This window comes from Molothrus aeneus, chromosome 1 (genome assembly GCF_037042795.1).
Source record: "Molothrus aeneus isolate 106 chromosome 1, BPBGC_Maene_1.0, whole genome shotgun sequence".
Lineage (NCBI taxonomy): Eukaryota > Metazoa > Chordata > Aves > Passeriformes > Icteridae > Molothrus > Molothrus aeneus.
This window is the reverse complement of record NC_089646.1, coordinates 4,725,906-4,740,203: the sequence shown is the minus strand read 5'-3', so window position 1 is coordinate 4,740,203 and position 14,298 is coordinate 4,725,906. Positions and strand designations below refer to the sequence as shown.

At 48.1% G+C, this 14,298-nt stretch overlaps 1 protein-coding gene across 1 annotated transcript in view; it reads left to right on the top strand.

The window, feature by feature from the left end:
- The first annotated feature begins 314 nt into the window (after positions 1–314).
- Positions 315–14,298, top strand: part of PLCD1 (phospholipase C delta 1) — a 47,885-nt gene continuing 33,901 nt past the window's right edge. Inside the window, exons 1-2 of the mRNA XM_066550708.1 lie at positions 315–496; positions 4,629–4,793. Of these exons, the coding sequence (XP_066406805.1) occupies positions 397–496; positions 4,629–4,793 (265 nt within the window). The 5' untranslated portion in view covers positions 315–396. The remainder of the gene's footprint in view (positions 497–4,628; positions 4,794–14,298) is intronic.

The following is a 14,298-nucleotide window of genomic DNA, read 5'->3' as shown; positions in this document are numbered from 1 at the left end:
AGAGAAAGGTGGAGCCAGGCTCGCTGCGGGCAGCACACGCTGACAAGCCCAAGGCACTGATTAGGAGCCACAGACAATATCCGCGACTCCTCCAGCCTCTGGAAAAGATGCGTAAAATCCCACTGGTGGAAAACTCGTTCCTTCTACCTGGGCAGCTGCCGGCAGGCTCCTCGGCTTGAGTTTGCATCCAGCGTGTGAAGCAGGAGGAGAGACTCAGCGCGGTCCCACCCCCAGCCGGACTCTGCCCTCCCCTGCCCGCCTGCGCTGCCGCTGTCCCGCTGGCCGCTCCTTGGAGCCCCGTGTGACACCGCCGGAGCTCCTGGATGAGCAGGGACCCCCGCAGGGGTGGCACGGCCCCCCAGCCCTCCCGACGGCCGCCGAGCCCCAGGCTGGATCATGCAGTGCATCCGGAGGCAGCCCAAGCGCACCGCGTCCCAGGAGAACATCCTGCTGGAGCAGAGCCGCAGAGTGGCCGCGCTGAACGGCATCAGGCTGGGTAAGGGACAGGGACAGGGACAGCGTGGGCACACCCGGCAGCCGCTTCCCTTCTCTTTTCCCTGCGCAGTTTAGTGCTCCGCCCTAAACTCCAGCGTTCTTTTTCAATTCCCAAGGTTTCCTTTCGTTCGCTTGTAATCACACGCCAGATGTGCGAACAGCTTCGTTGGAGGCATCAAAGAACGCGGGCAGAGGCTCCGTTCCCAAATCTCTTGCCGGGTTTCTGCACTGCCTCTGGTTGAGGGTGTTTGGGGAGGGCAGTGCCATTCTCCTGCCCGGCTTTAGCCCTGCCCGGTGGTGCTGCCTGTTGCTGTAAGAGCCCAGGGAAGCACGCAGAGGCTGCCGATGAAAGAGGAAACCCGGGGAGTTTCATAACTTGTGTGCCTGGCTGTGAACTCAGTGCTGGTTCCTGCTCTCTGGAGGCACAGCCCGGGTGGATGCAAGTGGGATACACAGGGTGGTTGGAAGTGGGAAATAGCCATTTACTCACCCGAGTTCCTTAGACTTTACAAGAAGGGCTTTCTGGCCTTTTAAACCAGCAAACCTGAGTTAAACCTGGTCTGTTAGCAGGTGGCAGGGGGAGAGCAGACAGGAGGAGACTTGTTTTATAGCGACTGTAATTAATTTCTATCAGATCAGCAGATTTGTGAGAACAGTGCAACAATACAGATTGTCACTGCCATCCTAAGGAGCTCCTCAGTGAGCTCAAAGCCTGGCTCCTACCATGACAGCTATTGTTTTATTGGGCTTTCTGCTTGCTGTAAACCTGAGCTAGATAAGCCAAAGGTTAACATTTCTGATATCTCAGTGGCTGGAGCTTCCTAGTGCAATGTATCAACACGATGGTTATTGTGGTGCTGTGTGTGCTCAAGGCACTCCTACCTTGGCCAAACATGATTTTCGCTCTGAACATCACTGTGTGCTGAAAATATTCTGTTCAGAAAGTGTGTGACTGATGTTTTGCAAGTAGGGGGGTCCTGACCCTTGAAAGGCACTCTGTAATTTTGCATGCTAAGTGTGTATTTGGTATTTTACAGAGGATGCTAAGCAAGACACAGTCTTGCCACATGCTTCAGGCAGGATTTGCATGTCTATTTCAGTACAGTGATTGTGCTTCTCATGCTAATTAGTGTTGTTATATAGTTGGGAGTCAATATCCTTGTCCTGCTGCACAGTGGTTTTTAACTTTTACATGATGTATGTGTACAATGTGTATGACTCTGATTTTCATTGCTGTGAGATGGAGCTTTGGACCACAAATCTCCTCAGCTTCAGGCTTTGAGCAGTCTGGTCTAAGGGAAGTGTCCCTGCCCATGGCAGGGGGGTGGAATGGGATGACCTGTAAGCTTCATTCCAACCCAAACCATTCCACGATTCACCATGGGGTTGCTAGGAAGAAATCTTCAGGTTTCTGGTGGGAAAAGGTGGGGTTTGTTGTTTTTTTTTTTTTTGCTGGAAAGCAGTTCAAATAACCAGCTGAGAGTAATGTCCCCACACACATCAGGGTGTGTTTGTGGTATCAGCAGATCAGAGTGTCTTATGCTGCACTATGGACTAACAAAAAGCAGGTAGGAACACAGAAGTTAAGTGACTCACCCAAGGAAAGAGTCAGTGCCAGTGCTTGCTTGGGCATAGGAGGCAGAGCCTGAAGCACTGGGGAAGAAGAAGAAGGGGAGTTTTGACATTGTTACACTGCCTGGGCTGTTCTGCTGAACAGGATGAAGGCTCTGAGCTCCAGCTTGTGTCTGAACTCTGTGGTTCAAGCCTGGAGGAGAGGAATCTGCCCTTGGCCACCACCTGTGCCCATCCAGATTTGTCTTTATTACATTGGTGCAGCTGTTTGGGGTGTCCTGGTAGCAGGACACGTTACAGATGCTGCACACAGGGCCTGTGGAACAAAACATGCCCTGGTTAAATGGATTCCTCATTCCACACTTACAAACATCAGCATCCAAAGGATTTGATGGGTTTCCTGCCCTCCTTGTCATGCCACCCCAGGATGACTTGTCCTCCTCCTTGTCCTGTAAATGACTGAGAGTGGTTGGGATCTGAAGAAAAAGAAAAAAAATTGAGCTGGGAGCCAGAATAGAAAGGTGGGTGAATAGGGAGAAGGGAGAAGTTGTTTTCCTCTCCAGGAACCTTGAGGGGAGCCCCAGGGATGTAAGTGAGGCTGCAGTCTGTGCACCTTTGCCTTAGAGCAGAAGCCAGCTCTGGAGACCAAGAACCTGTGAAGCTGTTGTGTGTGTGTCCTTCCTCCAGATGATCTGGCCTCTCATCAACCCCTGGGAATGCTGTCCCAGGTCCCATAGCTGGCCTCACCTTGTCACCCTTCTGTGCTTTGCAGGAGACATTACTTTTTTTCCATTAATTTTTTTCTGAGGTTTTTGGAGGGGGAAGCATTCAAGTTCCCCTCTTAGGAACCTCCAGACCACTCATGAGCTGGGGAGCCAAGCAGTGCTGTAGCAGGAAAGACAATTAATGAGATGTCTGTTTTAACTTTGAGGAAAGAGAGAGGCCAAAGCCACCTTTGCAGGTTCTCAAGCTTCTACTCTGATGCTTTCAAGTCTGGATGTTTCAGCCTGGCTTAGCTCTGGGCATATTCCTTGAGCTCTGCAAAACCAATAAATGCTGTGAGCTGCTCAAACAGTGGACACTGGATACCCCATGTATTTATCTCTGATGTAAATCTCAGGCTTTGGCAGCCTAAAATGCTCTCTTTAGGCCAGTGTATCCCAGTTACAAACTCACAGTGCTGTGTTTTGCTGCTGCCACCATGACCCACACTGGTGCTTTGCAGCACCTGGCACTTCAGTTTCCTGTATGGAATGTCAAGAGACTGGGAATTTGGCCACTTGGATCTCAGGGTTTTGTTTTCCAAGCAGGCCTGAAGTGATGCCTGGTAGTTCCTTGTCTTGCCTTGTTTAAAAGCCAGTGATCAAAGAAGCTGTGTCTCCCAAAGAACCAGCCCAATGTCACAGGGAACTCTGCACTGAAAAAAATGTTATTTGTGAGACTCCACATTATGTTTGTATAGCACTGAGGAATGTCCCTGGAATTGAGTGGCAGGTGGCTGCAGGTGGCCAAGTGGCTCCCTGCACTGTCAGGGTAAGGTAAGAGAAGTTTCCTCGGAGTTGGGATGTGCATGGTCAGCTCTGCAGAGTGAAATGCTGCTTCACCAGCTCTGAGCCAGCCTTTCATGCAGTGCCACAGAGCTGCAAGGTGCCTATTACTGAAAGCCCAGGATGTGTTTCTTGTGTTTCATGCTCTCTCCCTTCTCAGTCTGCGTGCTTCAGATTTGTAATTAATGGTTGGTTTGAGGGACAGATTCTCCAAGGTATTTAGCTATGTGGAAGTCATGCACTGCTGGGACACTCAAAACCATGTAGAATGCCAAATCTGTTTTCAGAGGCTCAGTAGGTGCCTGTTTCCTCTCTAGATGTCTTAAGTGCCTTCCTAAATCTAGGCTAAGTTGTGAAATCTGAAGTTCCCACAACCAGAAGGTTTGGTTGTTATTACTTGACATTACATTGGCCTTGTAGTGTAAGAAAGACAAAGACCCTTTGGATGGTTGAGCAATGAGGAGATCCTGGCTGCTCCTTCCTGCTGTCTTAGTGATCTGTTGCTGCTTGTCACCAAACTTCCTTCTCCTAAGCTTCATCTGATCTGCAGAATTCCCACATGGCTAGGAAGGCACTGCTTGCCAGAGGAGGATGAGAGATATCTTTGTGTATTCCTGTTTCCGCAAAGGAAATTTTGTTGCAGAAGAGATTTGAAATCACTTGAAAGTTCCTGACAGCATTCCAGTTACAAGTTATGCAATTTTCCTTTTTCTGCTTTTACTTCTCTGTTGTTGGTTTTGTTGTAGTTTTTTGCATCCTAACAGTATTTGCTGGAAGTGTTTTACCTTTGTAAAACACCTGAGAATTACAAAGTATTCAGACTCAATCTGAGAAGCACACAAGGCTTCAGCCTCTTTTGTGATCATGAAGTGACCATGAACCCATGGAGGATTTCTGAGTCTCTCTGCTCCGCTCTCCTCCCCAGACCTGGCTGCCCCTGTGGAAGGGAAAACTCTTTTGAGCATCATTTCTTGAGCTGTCTCTTAAAACATTCCCACTTCTGTTTCTCCACAGGCCTCAAAGATGACAAGGACCTGAAGTTCCTCCTGAAAGGCAGCCAGCTGCTAAAAGTGAAGTCAAGCTCCTGGAGAAAGGAGCGGTTCTATAAGCTCCAGGAGGACTGCAAAACCATATGGCAGGAGTCAAAGAAGATGCTGAGATCCCCAGAGTCACAGATCTGTGAGTAAAGTTTGCTTTCTCAGAGGTGCCTGGGGTGAACCCAGGACCATTATGTGGTGTGGAGGGAGGGTTTGGAGCATGTGGAAACCCAGGGCACAGGGAATATTTCTCTGTCTGCTCTGGGGTGCCCTGACCCCCAGGGCAGCACTGACTCTGACCCTCATTCATGGAGAAAGTTCCCAAGACTTCAAGATAAACTGGAACCCACAAAAGTGTGAAATAGATTATAGAGAGCAGTGCAGGTGTGTCACTGGGTGAGAAATTGAGGTTTTGGGGTTTTTAGTGTGTTGTGGATGGAAGCAAGATGGAGGGCACAGGGTGTCATCCTGGGTTTCTGCTCCATGCTTCTTCTCCATGGGTTTGGGTGGCATTTTGTAATTGGGCAGAAAAGTCCCCATTGCAGCTCTGTGGGATCAGTGATTGGGTTAAAAGGGAAAATAATCCAGGTGTCAGTTCTTAATTGGATAGTTTAGTCTGAAAAGGCCTTGGAACAAGAGATTGTTGGCCATTTTGTGCCTTCTAATGAAAAGCTGCTGAACTCATGGTTGTGAGACTGTTTTACTGATAAGAAATAATAAACATCTCCAAACATGAACTACTGTCTCAAGTGCCTTCAATCCAGACCCAGAGAAACCCACAACTGGAACTGCCACAGGAGCAATGAGAGCAGGTCCTTCATTCCTCCTGTGACACACACACTGAGTGATGCTGTCACCTCTGGGACAGCCAGGAGGAATCTGCCATGTCAGGAATGGTCACATTGCCCAAGCTCAGGAGCTGCTGCCTCAGATGGTTGTGGGGTGGGCTCTGCTGGTCTCAGCAGCCTTGCCTGCCTTGTTTCCTCCCCACATTGTTCAGGTCACTCAGGTGTCTGAGCCCTAATGCTCAATGTGAGCACTTGTGGTGTGGTGTGTGGCTGCTGCTCCTTTCCTGCCTGCAGCCCCAGGGAAAAATTGCTATTTCAGCCTCACAAGGGAACTGCAGAGATGTGGAAATCCAAGGGCTGACAGGAGATGTCTCTGGGAAGGACAGCCTATTCTCATCCTTATCTTGGAAACCCAGGATCTGCCCTATTATAAAAAGTCCAGATACTACAATCACCATTATATGGCACAGGAAGAACCATTCTGTTCCAGCAGCACCCAGCTTGGCACCGTAATTGGGACCCTAGTTGAACCCAATTGTGCAGTCAAAATGGAATCAGACAGGGTGTGTCTGTTTATATCCTTTTTTTTCTTCTCATTCCATATTTTTCTGACACATTTCTCCATATTTTCTGACTTTTTTTTCCTCTCTTATTTCACTAATCATTGTGGTGTTGTAAATCCAGGAGATAAATTAGTAACATGGAAGATGTTTTATGGCATGTTGAAATGTGTTAATTACACAGTTTTTTTGGGTAATGATCACAATTAACTAAATGAAGGGTGGGTCTTTCAAAGTACCTCCCTTCCTCCCACAAGCAGTGATAAGATTTGCAGTAGGAGGAGTAAAGTAGCAGGGTAAAATATATTTGGTTTGTAACCAAAGTTTTCTCACATGACCTTGGGCACCTGGTTTAATCTCTTTGTCCATCCTTCTCCACACATTTTCTTTCTCTTCCCTCTTGACTGTAAAAGGCTTTGAATCATAGAATCATAAAGACACATTAAAGATTGTAGATCAGGGAGTTCCAACTCCCTGCCATGGGCAGGAAAACCTGGACCACGTTGCTCCAAGCCCCATCCAGCCTGGCCATGGACACTTCCAGGAATGGGGCATCCACAGCTTCCTTGAGCAACCTGTTCCAGTGTCTTGTCACACTCTGAGTAAAGCATTTCATTCTAACATCTCATCTAAATCTCTCCTTTTTAGTTTAAGACAGTTCCCCCTTGTCCATCGCTGTCTGCCCTTGTAGAAAGTCCCTGTGGCTCCTTTTTTATAAAAGGGGAAGGCTGCAGTGAGACCTCTCCTGAGGCTTTGGGCTGGAGGCTGTCCCCTCCTGGGTGTTTGGGTCTCAGCCTGGTGGGGTCCTGAGCTCAGCTGGGCTCTTCAGGTCTGCCAGGGCAATCACCCATCATAACAACAACAAACACAAAGTCCTCAGTGAATGTTTGCTCCCTGCTCTGCTGAGCTCTGTCCTATATAGAACCAAAGTCCTTTCCCACATAATATCTATATTTCTCTATATAATTTATCTTGCTAATATATCTCTCTCTAAATCAACTAAAGGTGTGAGTTGAGAAGAATGACTTCCAGAGCTCCCTTTCCTGTGCTCTGAGCCAGCAGTTTCCAAATTATGGGGTCTGAGAGCCCCTACAGCAACAGTCCTGACCCCACCCAGTCCTTGGAAGTGAATGGGAAGGATCCTTGGGCTGTGGCTCCAGGTACCCTGATGTTTGCCTGCAGGAGCCCTGGTGGATCCATGGCTGTGGAGCTGGCATGGAGAAGGGCTGCAGCTGGGACTGTTTTATAAAGAAGTGTGAGATAAATCCTTTGAGCTGGGCTCTTCTCAGGATCTCTCTCTGGTCACAGTGATTTAAGATGTGTTAGAGTCTCTTTTTCCAGCCCAGCACTCGAAGAAGGAGTCAGAGCTCTTCAGTTCTCGGTCTCAAGGTTGTTTATTGTATCTTATCTATAAAATTCTTTCTCCTGACCTGCTGAGGTCTGCTCAGCAGGACAGACAGAGCCACTCTGCCTGCCCCAGGCAGTGTTATCTTTTTATACTAAAAACTACCTGTACAATATTTACAATCATTTCCCAATACCTATCACCTGTGTTAGACAGTGAGCTTCTACTCTAAACCCATCTAAAAGTGCCAACATCACCCAGAAGATGGAGCCCAAGAAGAAGAAGGAGAAAGGCTGGACATGCCCAGTTCCCTCCATCTTGCCTCCTGAACCCCCATTGTAAAAACCCCAAAAATCTATTTTTTCACCCCATGATAAATTCACTGTCATTCTACTTAAACTGTCATGGCTTGTAATCCTTCATACAAGGTTGGTAATTGTTTTTTCCAAGGGCTAAATCAATGGCACAGGGGTCTTGGGCTCTGTGCCAAGGTCCCTGAGCCCCCTGCCAGGGTCCCTGAGCCCCCTGCCAGGAATTTCCTGGGTTCCCACAGGCTCTGGGCACAGGCTGGGGCTGTGTCTGTGTGGGTGTAGATTTACAGCATTCCTGGTACACTTTGGTAGCTGGGCACAGCCAGCACTGCCACACTGCTGGAGACAGGCAGTGCCACGGTGGGCAGGAGAACCTGCTGTGCCCTGGGGGTGTCCTCAGTGACACCTGGAGATGGAGTAATGTCACCTGATGGCTCACAGCACGTGCCTGCTCCTTGACACCCTGTGCAGCAGGCACACCTTTCCCAGGGAAAGGTTTCTTCTTTTTTTTTTTTTTTTGTCATGAGGATAACAGCAATGGAGTCAAGTCAGTAGAGGCAGAGCTTGTCCTTGCAGCTCTGGGAAGGCAAGCTAGGCCAGGCTCTGGCCAGACTGGCTTTGGGTTTGCACCCATGTGGCTGTGGGAGCTGGCCAGGCAGTGTCCCACGTGCTCCTGGGAGGGTGTGAGCCCCTGCACACTGCTGGGAGGATGTGAGCCTGTGCCTGCACTTGTGGTGCCAGGCTCTTGGCTGGGCTGGAGGGACACCTGCAAGTGCTCTGCACACACCTGAGCCTGGAAGTGAATGAGAGAGATGAGTGCTGACTCCTGCCAAGTCCTAACCCATAACATCAGAGGTTCATTTCCATAAAATCATGGAATGGTTTGGGTTGGAAGGGACCTGACCATTTCCAGGGATGGGGCAGCCATGGTTTCTGTGGGCAGCCTGTGCCAGGGCCTCAGCACCCTGACTGTGAGGAATCACTGCTTTGTAGCTAATCCAAACCTGCCTTCTGGCAGTGTGGAGCCATTCCCCTGTGTCCCATCACTCCAGGCCCTTTGACAGAAGTCCTTCCCCAGATCTCTTGAAGCCCCTGTAGGTCCTGGGAGGAGCTCTGATGTCTCCCTGGAGCTTCTCTTCAGGTTGAGCACCCCCAGCTCTCCCAGCCTGTCCCCAGAGCAGAGGGCTCCAGCCCTTGGAGCAGCTTGGTGGCTTCCTCTGGGCTTGCTCCAGCAGATTCACATCCTTGGAGGCCCTGGAGCTGCAGTACTGCAGGTGTTGTATCATGAGAGCAGAGGAGAGGGACAGAATAACTTCCCTCAAACTTCTGCTCATGTTTCTCCTTGCCTTTCTCTTTTATTGATCCTCTGAGACCTTCCATTCATGAGTTTTCAGAGTGATTGCTGTGTTTGAGTTTGATTCTAGAGCTTTTAACTTCAGCAGGCTGCTCTGGGTCCAGGTGCAGAGTGGCTTACCCCTGGCTCGTGTTGTGGCCTCTGACAGGCTCTGTCACCCCCTTCTGCCTTCTCCCTTGGTCCAGTGAAGGCTGTCACAGCAGAGGAGGAGTGCAGGGTCATGATTTGAGACCCAAAATCAGGGTGAGTCTCTGCAGAGGGTCACACGTCCTTGCTCACAAACACTGACTTTGCTCTCCAGGACAAAGCCTTTCCAAAGCTGCAGATAAATTCCCTTTTCAGGATGGAAAAAAAGGATGAGCAGAGTGGAAACTGGGAGGTTTAGCAGCAGGTTTAATCTTATCTGCAGCATTGCTGACAGCAACAGATGCTCCTCAGAGAAGGGAAGTCTGGGTAATCTAAGGGTTATGGGTTTTTTTGTTTGGATAATTTCTTGTTGTTCCTGTTGTTATTCTTATGACCATGTGGAAAAGCTGTTTGTAAACCATTGTGTGATGGAGTCCAGTAGATAAAACTGGGGACTGCCAGGGTTAGACAGGAGAATCTCAGATGTTTGAAGTTCAAAAAACCCCACTTATCAGGGTTGTGACAGGAACAGATGTTGCCTGGATCAGATACATGGGGTATAAGCAGTACCTTCCTCTGTTGTCCTTATTTTAAACCACTGGGAATTTAAATTAGATGCTGTCTTCATAGCTGCATCCCCCAAACAGGGCTTTGGGGATAAGCTGTCCTTCCAAAATGGTTTCTGATCTGGTAGAATAATCAATTTTTTCCTTATTGTCAATAATTCCTTATTTTTCAGTATGTTCCATTTAGGCCCCAGGGCAATTATTTTTTCCCCCCTGAAAGCCCTTGAAGAATCTTAAGCCAGTTTTCCAGCAAGCATGTTCTGCCCTGTGTGTACTCTCTGGTTGCCTCCAGCAGAAACACAGGAGTGCTGGGCACCAAGGGCTGCTCAAAAGCACCTTTAAAAATCCATTTTTCACCAGGAAGGTTGCTCCTTCCTGTGGTTGAGCTACAACCAGACCCACAAACACCCTGCTGCTCTCCTTATCCCAGCTGATGTGTAGGGCCATGGGAGGGTGGATGCTTCTTTGGCCCATGAGGCTTTCACAGGGCTTTCTCCCTGGCCTCCAGAAACAGAGTTAAAGTGGCTGGATTAACAGTTTGGGGGCAAAGAAAAGATTTATGTGAGGGAGCTGGAAAACAGTTCATTCTGAGCAGTTCAGTGCTGAGTACCACTGTGGTGTGAGGGAGGAGAGCCAAAGGAGGCAGAGCAGCAACCTGTCACTAGCACTGCCTAATTTAGCTGTGGCCAAATACCAGATCTCATGTAGGTGAAAAAAAAAAAAAAGGAGCAAAAAGGCATTTGCTGCTTTCAGTGAAATTGATTTTTGAAAGTATTTTCTTAAACCAGCTGTAATCCCTAGTGTGAGCTCACTTAAGCCAGACTCAATCCCTTTAAAAACTCTCTCAACTTGGGGATTTGTGGGAATGGTTGAAAACTTTCCAGTGAATCATCCTTTTGAGCAGCTGGTGGAGAAACAGAGTGTTCAAAGGCAGAAGGAAAAGGCTGAATGAGTCTGTTGAGTTTGGGGGTGCTGCAGTGGGGCCCCAGAGGTGGTGCTTTGGTACCTCCTGCACTGTGTCTCTCCTGGAGGCTCAGGGAGGTGATGTTTTCCATGACAGCCCTGAAAAGCTTCACACACTGGAGCAGGGATGATTCACTGGGGCTGTGTTGTTGAGTCACGAGCAGTGAAGTCAGGAGAGAACGTCAGGAGTCGGAGATGAAATGTTTCCCTTTCTGGCCAAAAGCTTTACGTAAGAACTTCTATTGTTGGATTATTTCTTCTTCTGTTTTTTTGATTAAAATAATCGGTTTTGGGAGGTGAGCTAAACTCGGTTGGACTGCTGAGTGTTGCAAGTGATGACTGTATTATTACTTAATCTCATTAAATAGATCTTTTGGTCTGATGATTAGTTAGTCTCCCTATTAAAAATGCACAGCATTTGCTTCTGTTCCTCTGGTTTCTGGCACAGTTATAGGATATTTTTGCTTGGTTTAAAAATAGTACAAAAGTTTTATGTTTATAGCCTAGTACCAGTGTTCAGCAGAAAACTTCTTCCTTTGCTTTTGGCTTGCTGGGAAATTTATGAATATCCTTAAAATACCATGCAGTGAACATATCATACCACTTTTGTAGAAGAATAAATTCTTGTCTCCATTGAATTAATGTCCTGAACTCGCTTTCAGAAGAGCAGGAAGGATATAATATTGCTTTGTGTTTGCTGGAGTCACGAAGCAAAAGCTTGAAATTGTTCCTGGTAAGTGTCTAAAGTCAACAGAAACTCTCAGCAACCTGTGTGCACACAGCAGGTAGCTGGCTGCACCAGCAGCTTCCTTCTGCAGTATCTTGAGGAATCATTGCTTTCGTGGTCAGACAGGTATTTATCCCTGGAAAAATATTTGCTGATGCCAATGCGTTATGCAAGGCGGCTGTCAGCTGTGAAAACAAAACTGTCTGTGGGTCTCATCAGTTTTTATCAGAATCACTCAAGCCAGATGCTGAGCTGCTGTTTCTTCGATTGAGTTTTCAATCAGGCCACCGCGGGCATCGCTGGGACAGTTTTCATCACAGGCTGGCAAATATTGACCTTATTCTCCCTAGCATATGTTAAATGCAAAGGCAGAAGTGTTGAGAGCCTCAAATCCAAATTTAGTGGTGCTGTGATGGCAGGGCAGGTAGGAACCAGTCACCAAAACAGTTTGCAGGGCCCTGGTTGTGTGGAAGGAATGTAAATAGAGATCACTCTCTTTGCTCCAGTGCTCCAAGTCATGATGGGCAGACTGAAAGGCTGGGTGAAGACCTTATATGAAAGGGTACTTCCAAACAACCTGTAAAATTGCATGTGCATTGCATCACTGGTTGCCAGCTGGTAAACACACACCAGCAGTGAGGGCAGACTGCTGTGCAGCAGATCTCGAGTCAGAGCAACCTGCTGAGCATGCCTGTGGAGGGGAGAAGGGAATGGATGAGGAATCAGCAGCTGGGACCTGCCATAATTCACACACAGGGAGATGAAAGAGCAATGCAGGCATGGCTGGGAGGGCACTGTCACAGACATATTTTATGAAAAATCCTTTCATTAGGATCTTTTCTTCTGAGAAGCTGAGAAGCTTCAGCTTCTCCATGTTTTGCTGCTTTGGAATGTGATCTGGAGAATTGTTTACCCAGCATGTGAAATTGTTTTTACTTGATGACCAATGACAGCCACCTGTGTCGAGGCTGTGAGCAGTCACAGGATTTTATTATCATTCCATTCTTTCTATTCCTTACTAGCCTTCTGATGAATTCCTTTCTTCTATTCTTTCAGTATAATTTTAATATATAATTTTATTTTAATATAATATATATCATAAAATAATAAATCAGCCTTCTGAAACATGGAGCCAAGATTCTCATTGGCATTCCCTCATCCTGGGACCCCTGTGAACACCCCCACGTTTGGTGAGCCCTGAGTGAGGAACATTGCCACAGGGCATGGCACAGCAGGTCTCATGCTGAACCCACCCTGAGCCATGGAGTTAAAGTGTCCCTCAGGGATGGAGGTGATGGGTGGCCTTTGGTATTCCCAGCCCAGGGGGCTGACAGTGCTCCAGCTCCTGCTGGTTACAAAGGTCCTGATCCCAGCTGCAGGTCCTGATCCCAGCTGTGTGTGGCCATTAGCATCAGCCACCTCTGGGGACACCAAAATCAGCTGAACAGCTCTTGTCAGAACCCAGGAAATTCCTCTGGCTGCCCTGGAGGGCTCCAGCCCCTGCCCAGGGGGCTCAGAGACCTCGGCACAGAGCCCAAGACCCCTGTGCCTTTGATTTAGCCCTTGGAAAAAACAATTCCCAACCTTTATATGAAGAATTACAAGTCAAGAAAGTTTAAGTAGAATGATAGTGAATTTATCACGGGGTGAAAAATAGATTTTTGGGGTTTTTAGAATGGGGGCTCGGGGTCCCAAGATGGAGGAATTTGGGCGTGTCCAGTCCTTCTCCTTCTTCCTAACCTCCATCTTCTGGGTGATGTTGGCACTTTTAGATTGGTTTAGAGTAGAGACAGACTGTCTAACATAGGTGATAGGTATTGGGAAGTTATGGTAAATAATGTACACATAGTTTTTAGAATGAAAGGATAACACTGCCCCAAGGACGGGCAGTGTGCCTCAACCCGACCTGCTGGACAGACCTGTGGTGGGTTGGAGAAAGAATGTTATAGATAACAGCAAATAAACAATCTTGAGAATGAGAACAGAAAAGTCCTGACTCCTTCTTCGACTGGCTGGCGGGGAAAAAGAAGCTTGTACGTGTCTCAGAGTCACTCTGAGCAGCAGAGATTCTGAGAGGCTCCTCCTGGGGTGAAACCAGAGCAAGGAGCAGCACATGGGACACACTCAGGTGGTGTGAAATCCATGGGGTGTCTCTGCAGGATGGTCCTGGGGTCAGCTTTCATCTGCTCCTCACAAGATGCTGAGCTGAGGTGCAGCTGGTGAGGGTCTGGCCTCTCTGCAGACGGTGTGCAGGATGGTGTGCAGGCTCTGTAGGGCTGAGCACGTTTCTCATCTGCATTTCTTGACAGTAAACAGAAGTGACTTACTGAGCCAGTTAGAGTGGGATGGAGTAATTCAGCGTGACAGAGTGCCACATGGCACAAATAGCCTGCTACTGACAGGGGTGGGGTAAGGAAGGGATCTGAGGAGCTCTTCTTGGACTAACTCAAGGGAGGCTGTTTTGGCAGTGCCCATACAGTGACCCTCCTCTCCCACTTCATCAGCAAAGGCACAAGAAAGGAGAAGCACCTGCCAGTCCTTGTCCCTCACATGCTCAGTAGTTTGCAGGAGGTGCAGGTTCAGTTTCTTACTTTCTCTCTTGACAAATACTGTTGACAAAATGTCTCATCTCAAAGGCCTATCAAGCAGGAGGAAAACAAAGGGATTGTTGTCTGCCTTTGTACCTCCTTTCCCTCTATTCCTCAGGATTAGCAAAGAGTTTACTGTTCATGCTCCCAGCACGGTCTGGACATTTCAGTTGTGGAGCAGTGATGAGAGAAGAGATGGAGAGGCCAGGGCTCCTCTCTGACAAGTGCTTTCATCATTAGGAATGTTGTCAGGCTCATCCTTCTGGCTCTTCTACACCAGAATCACAGAGTTTCTTGGGTTGGAAGGGACCTTAAAGAT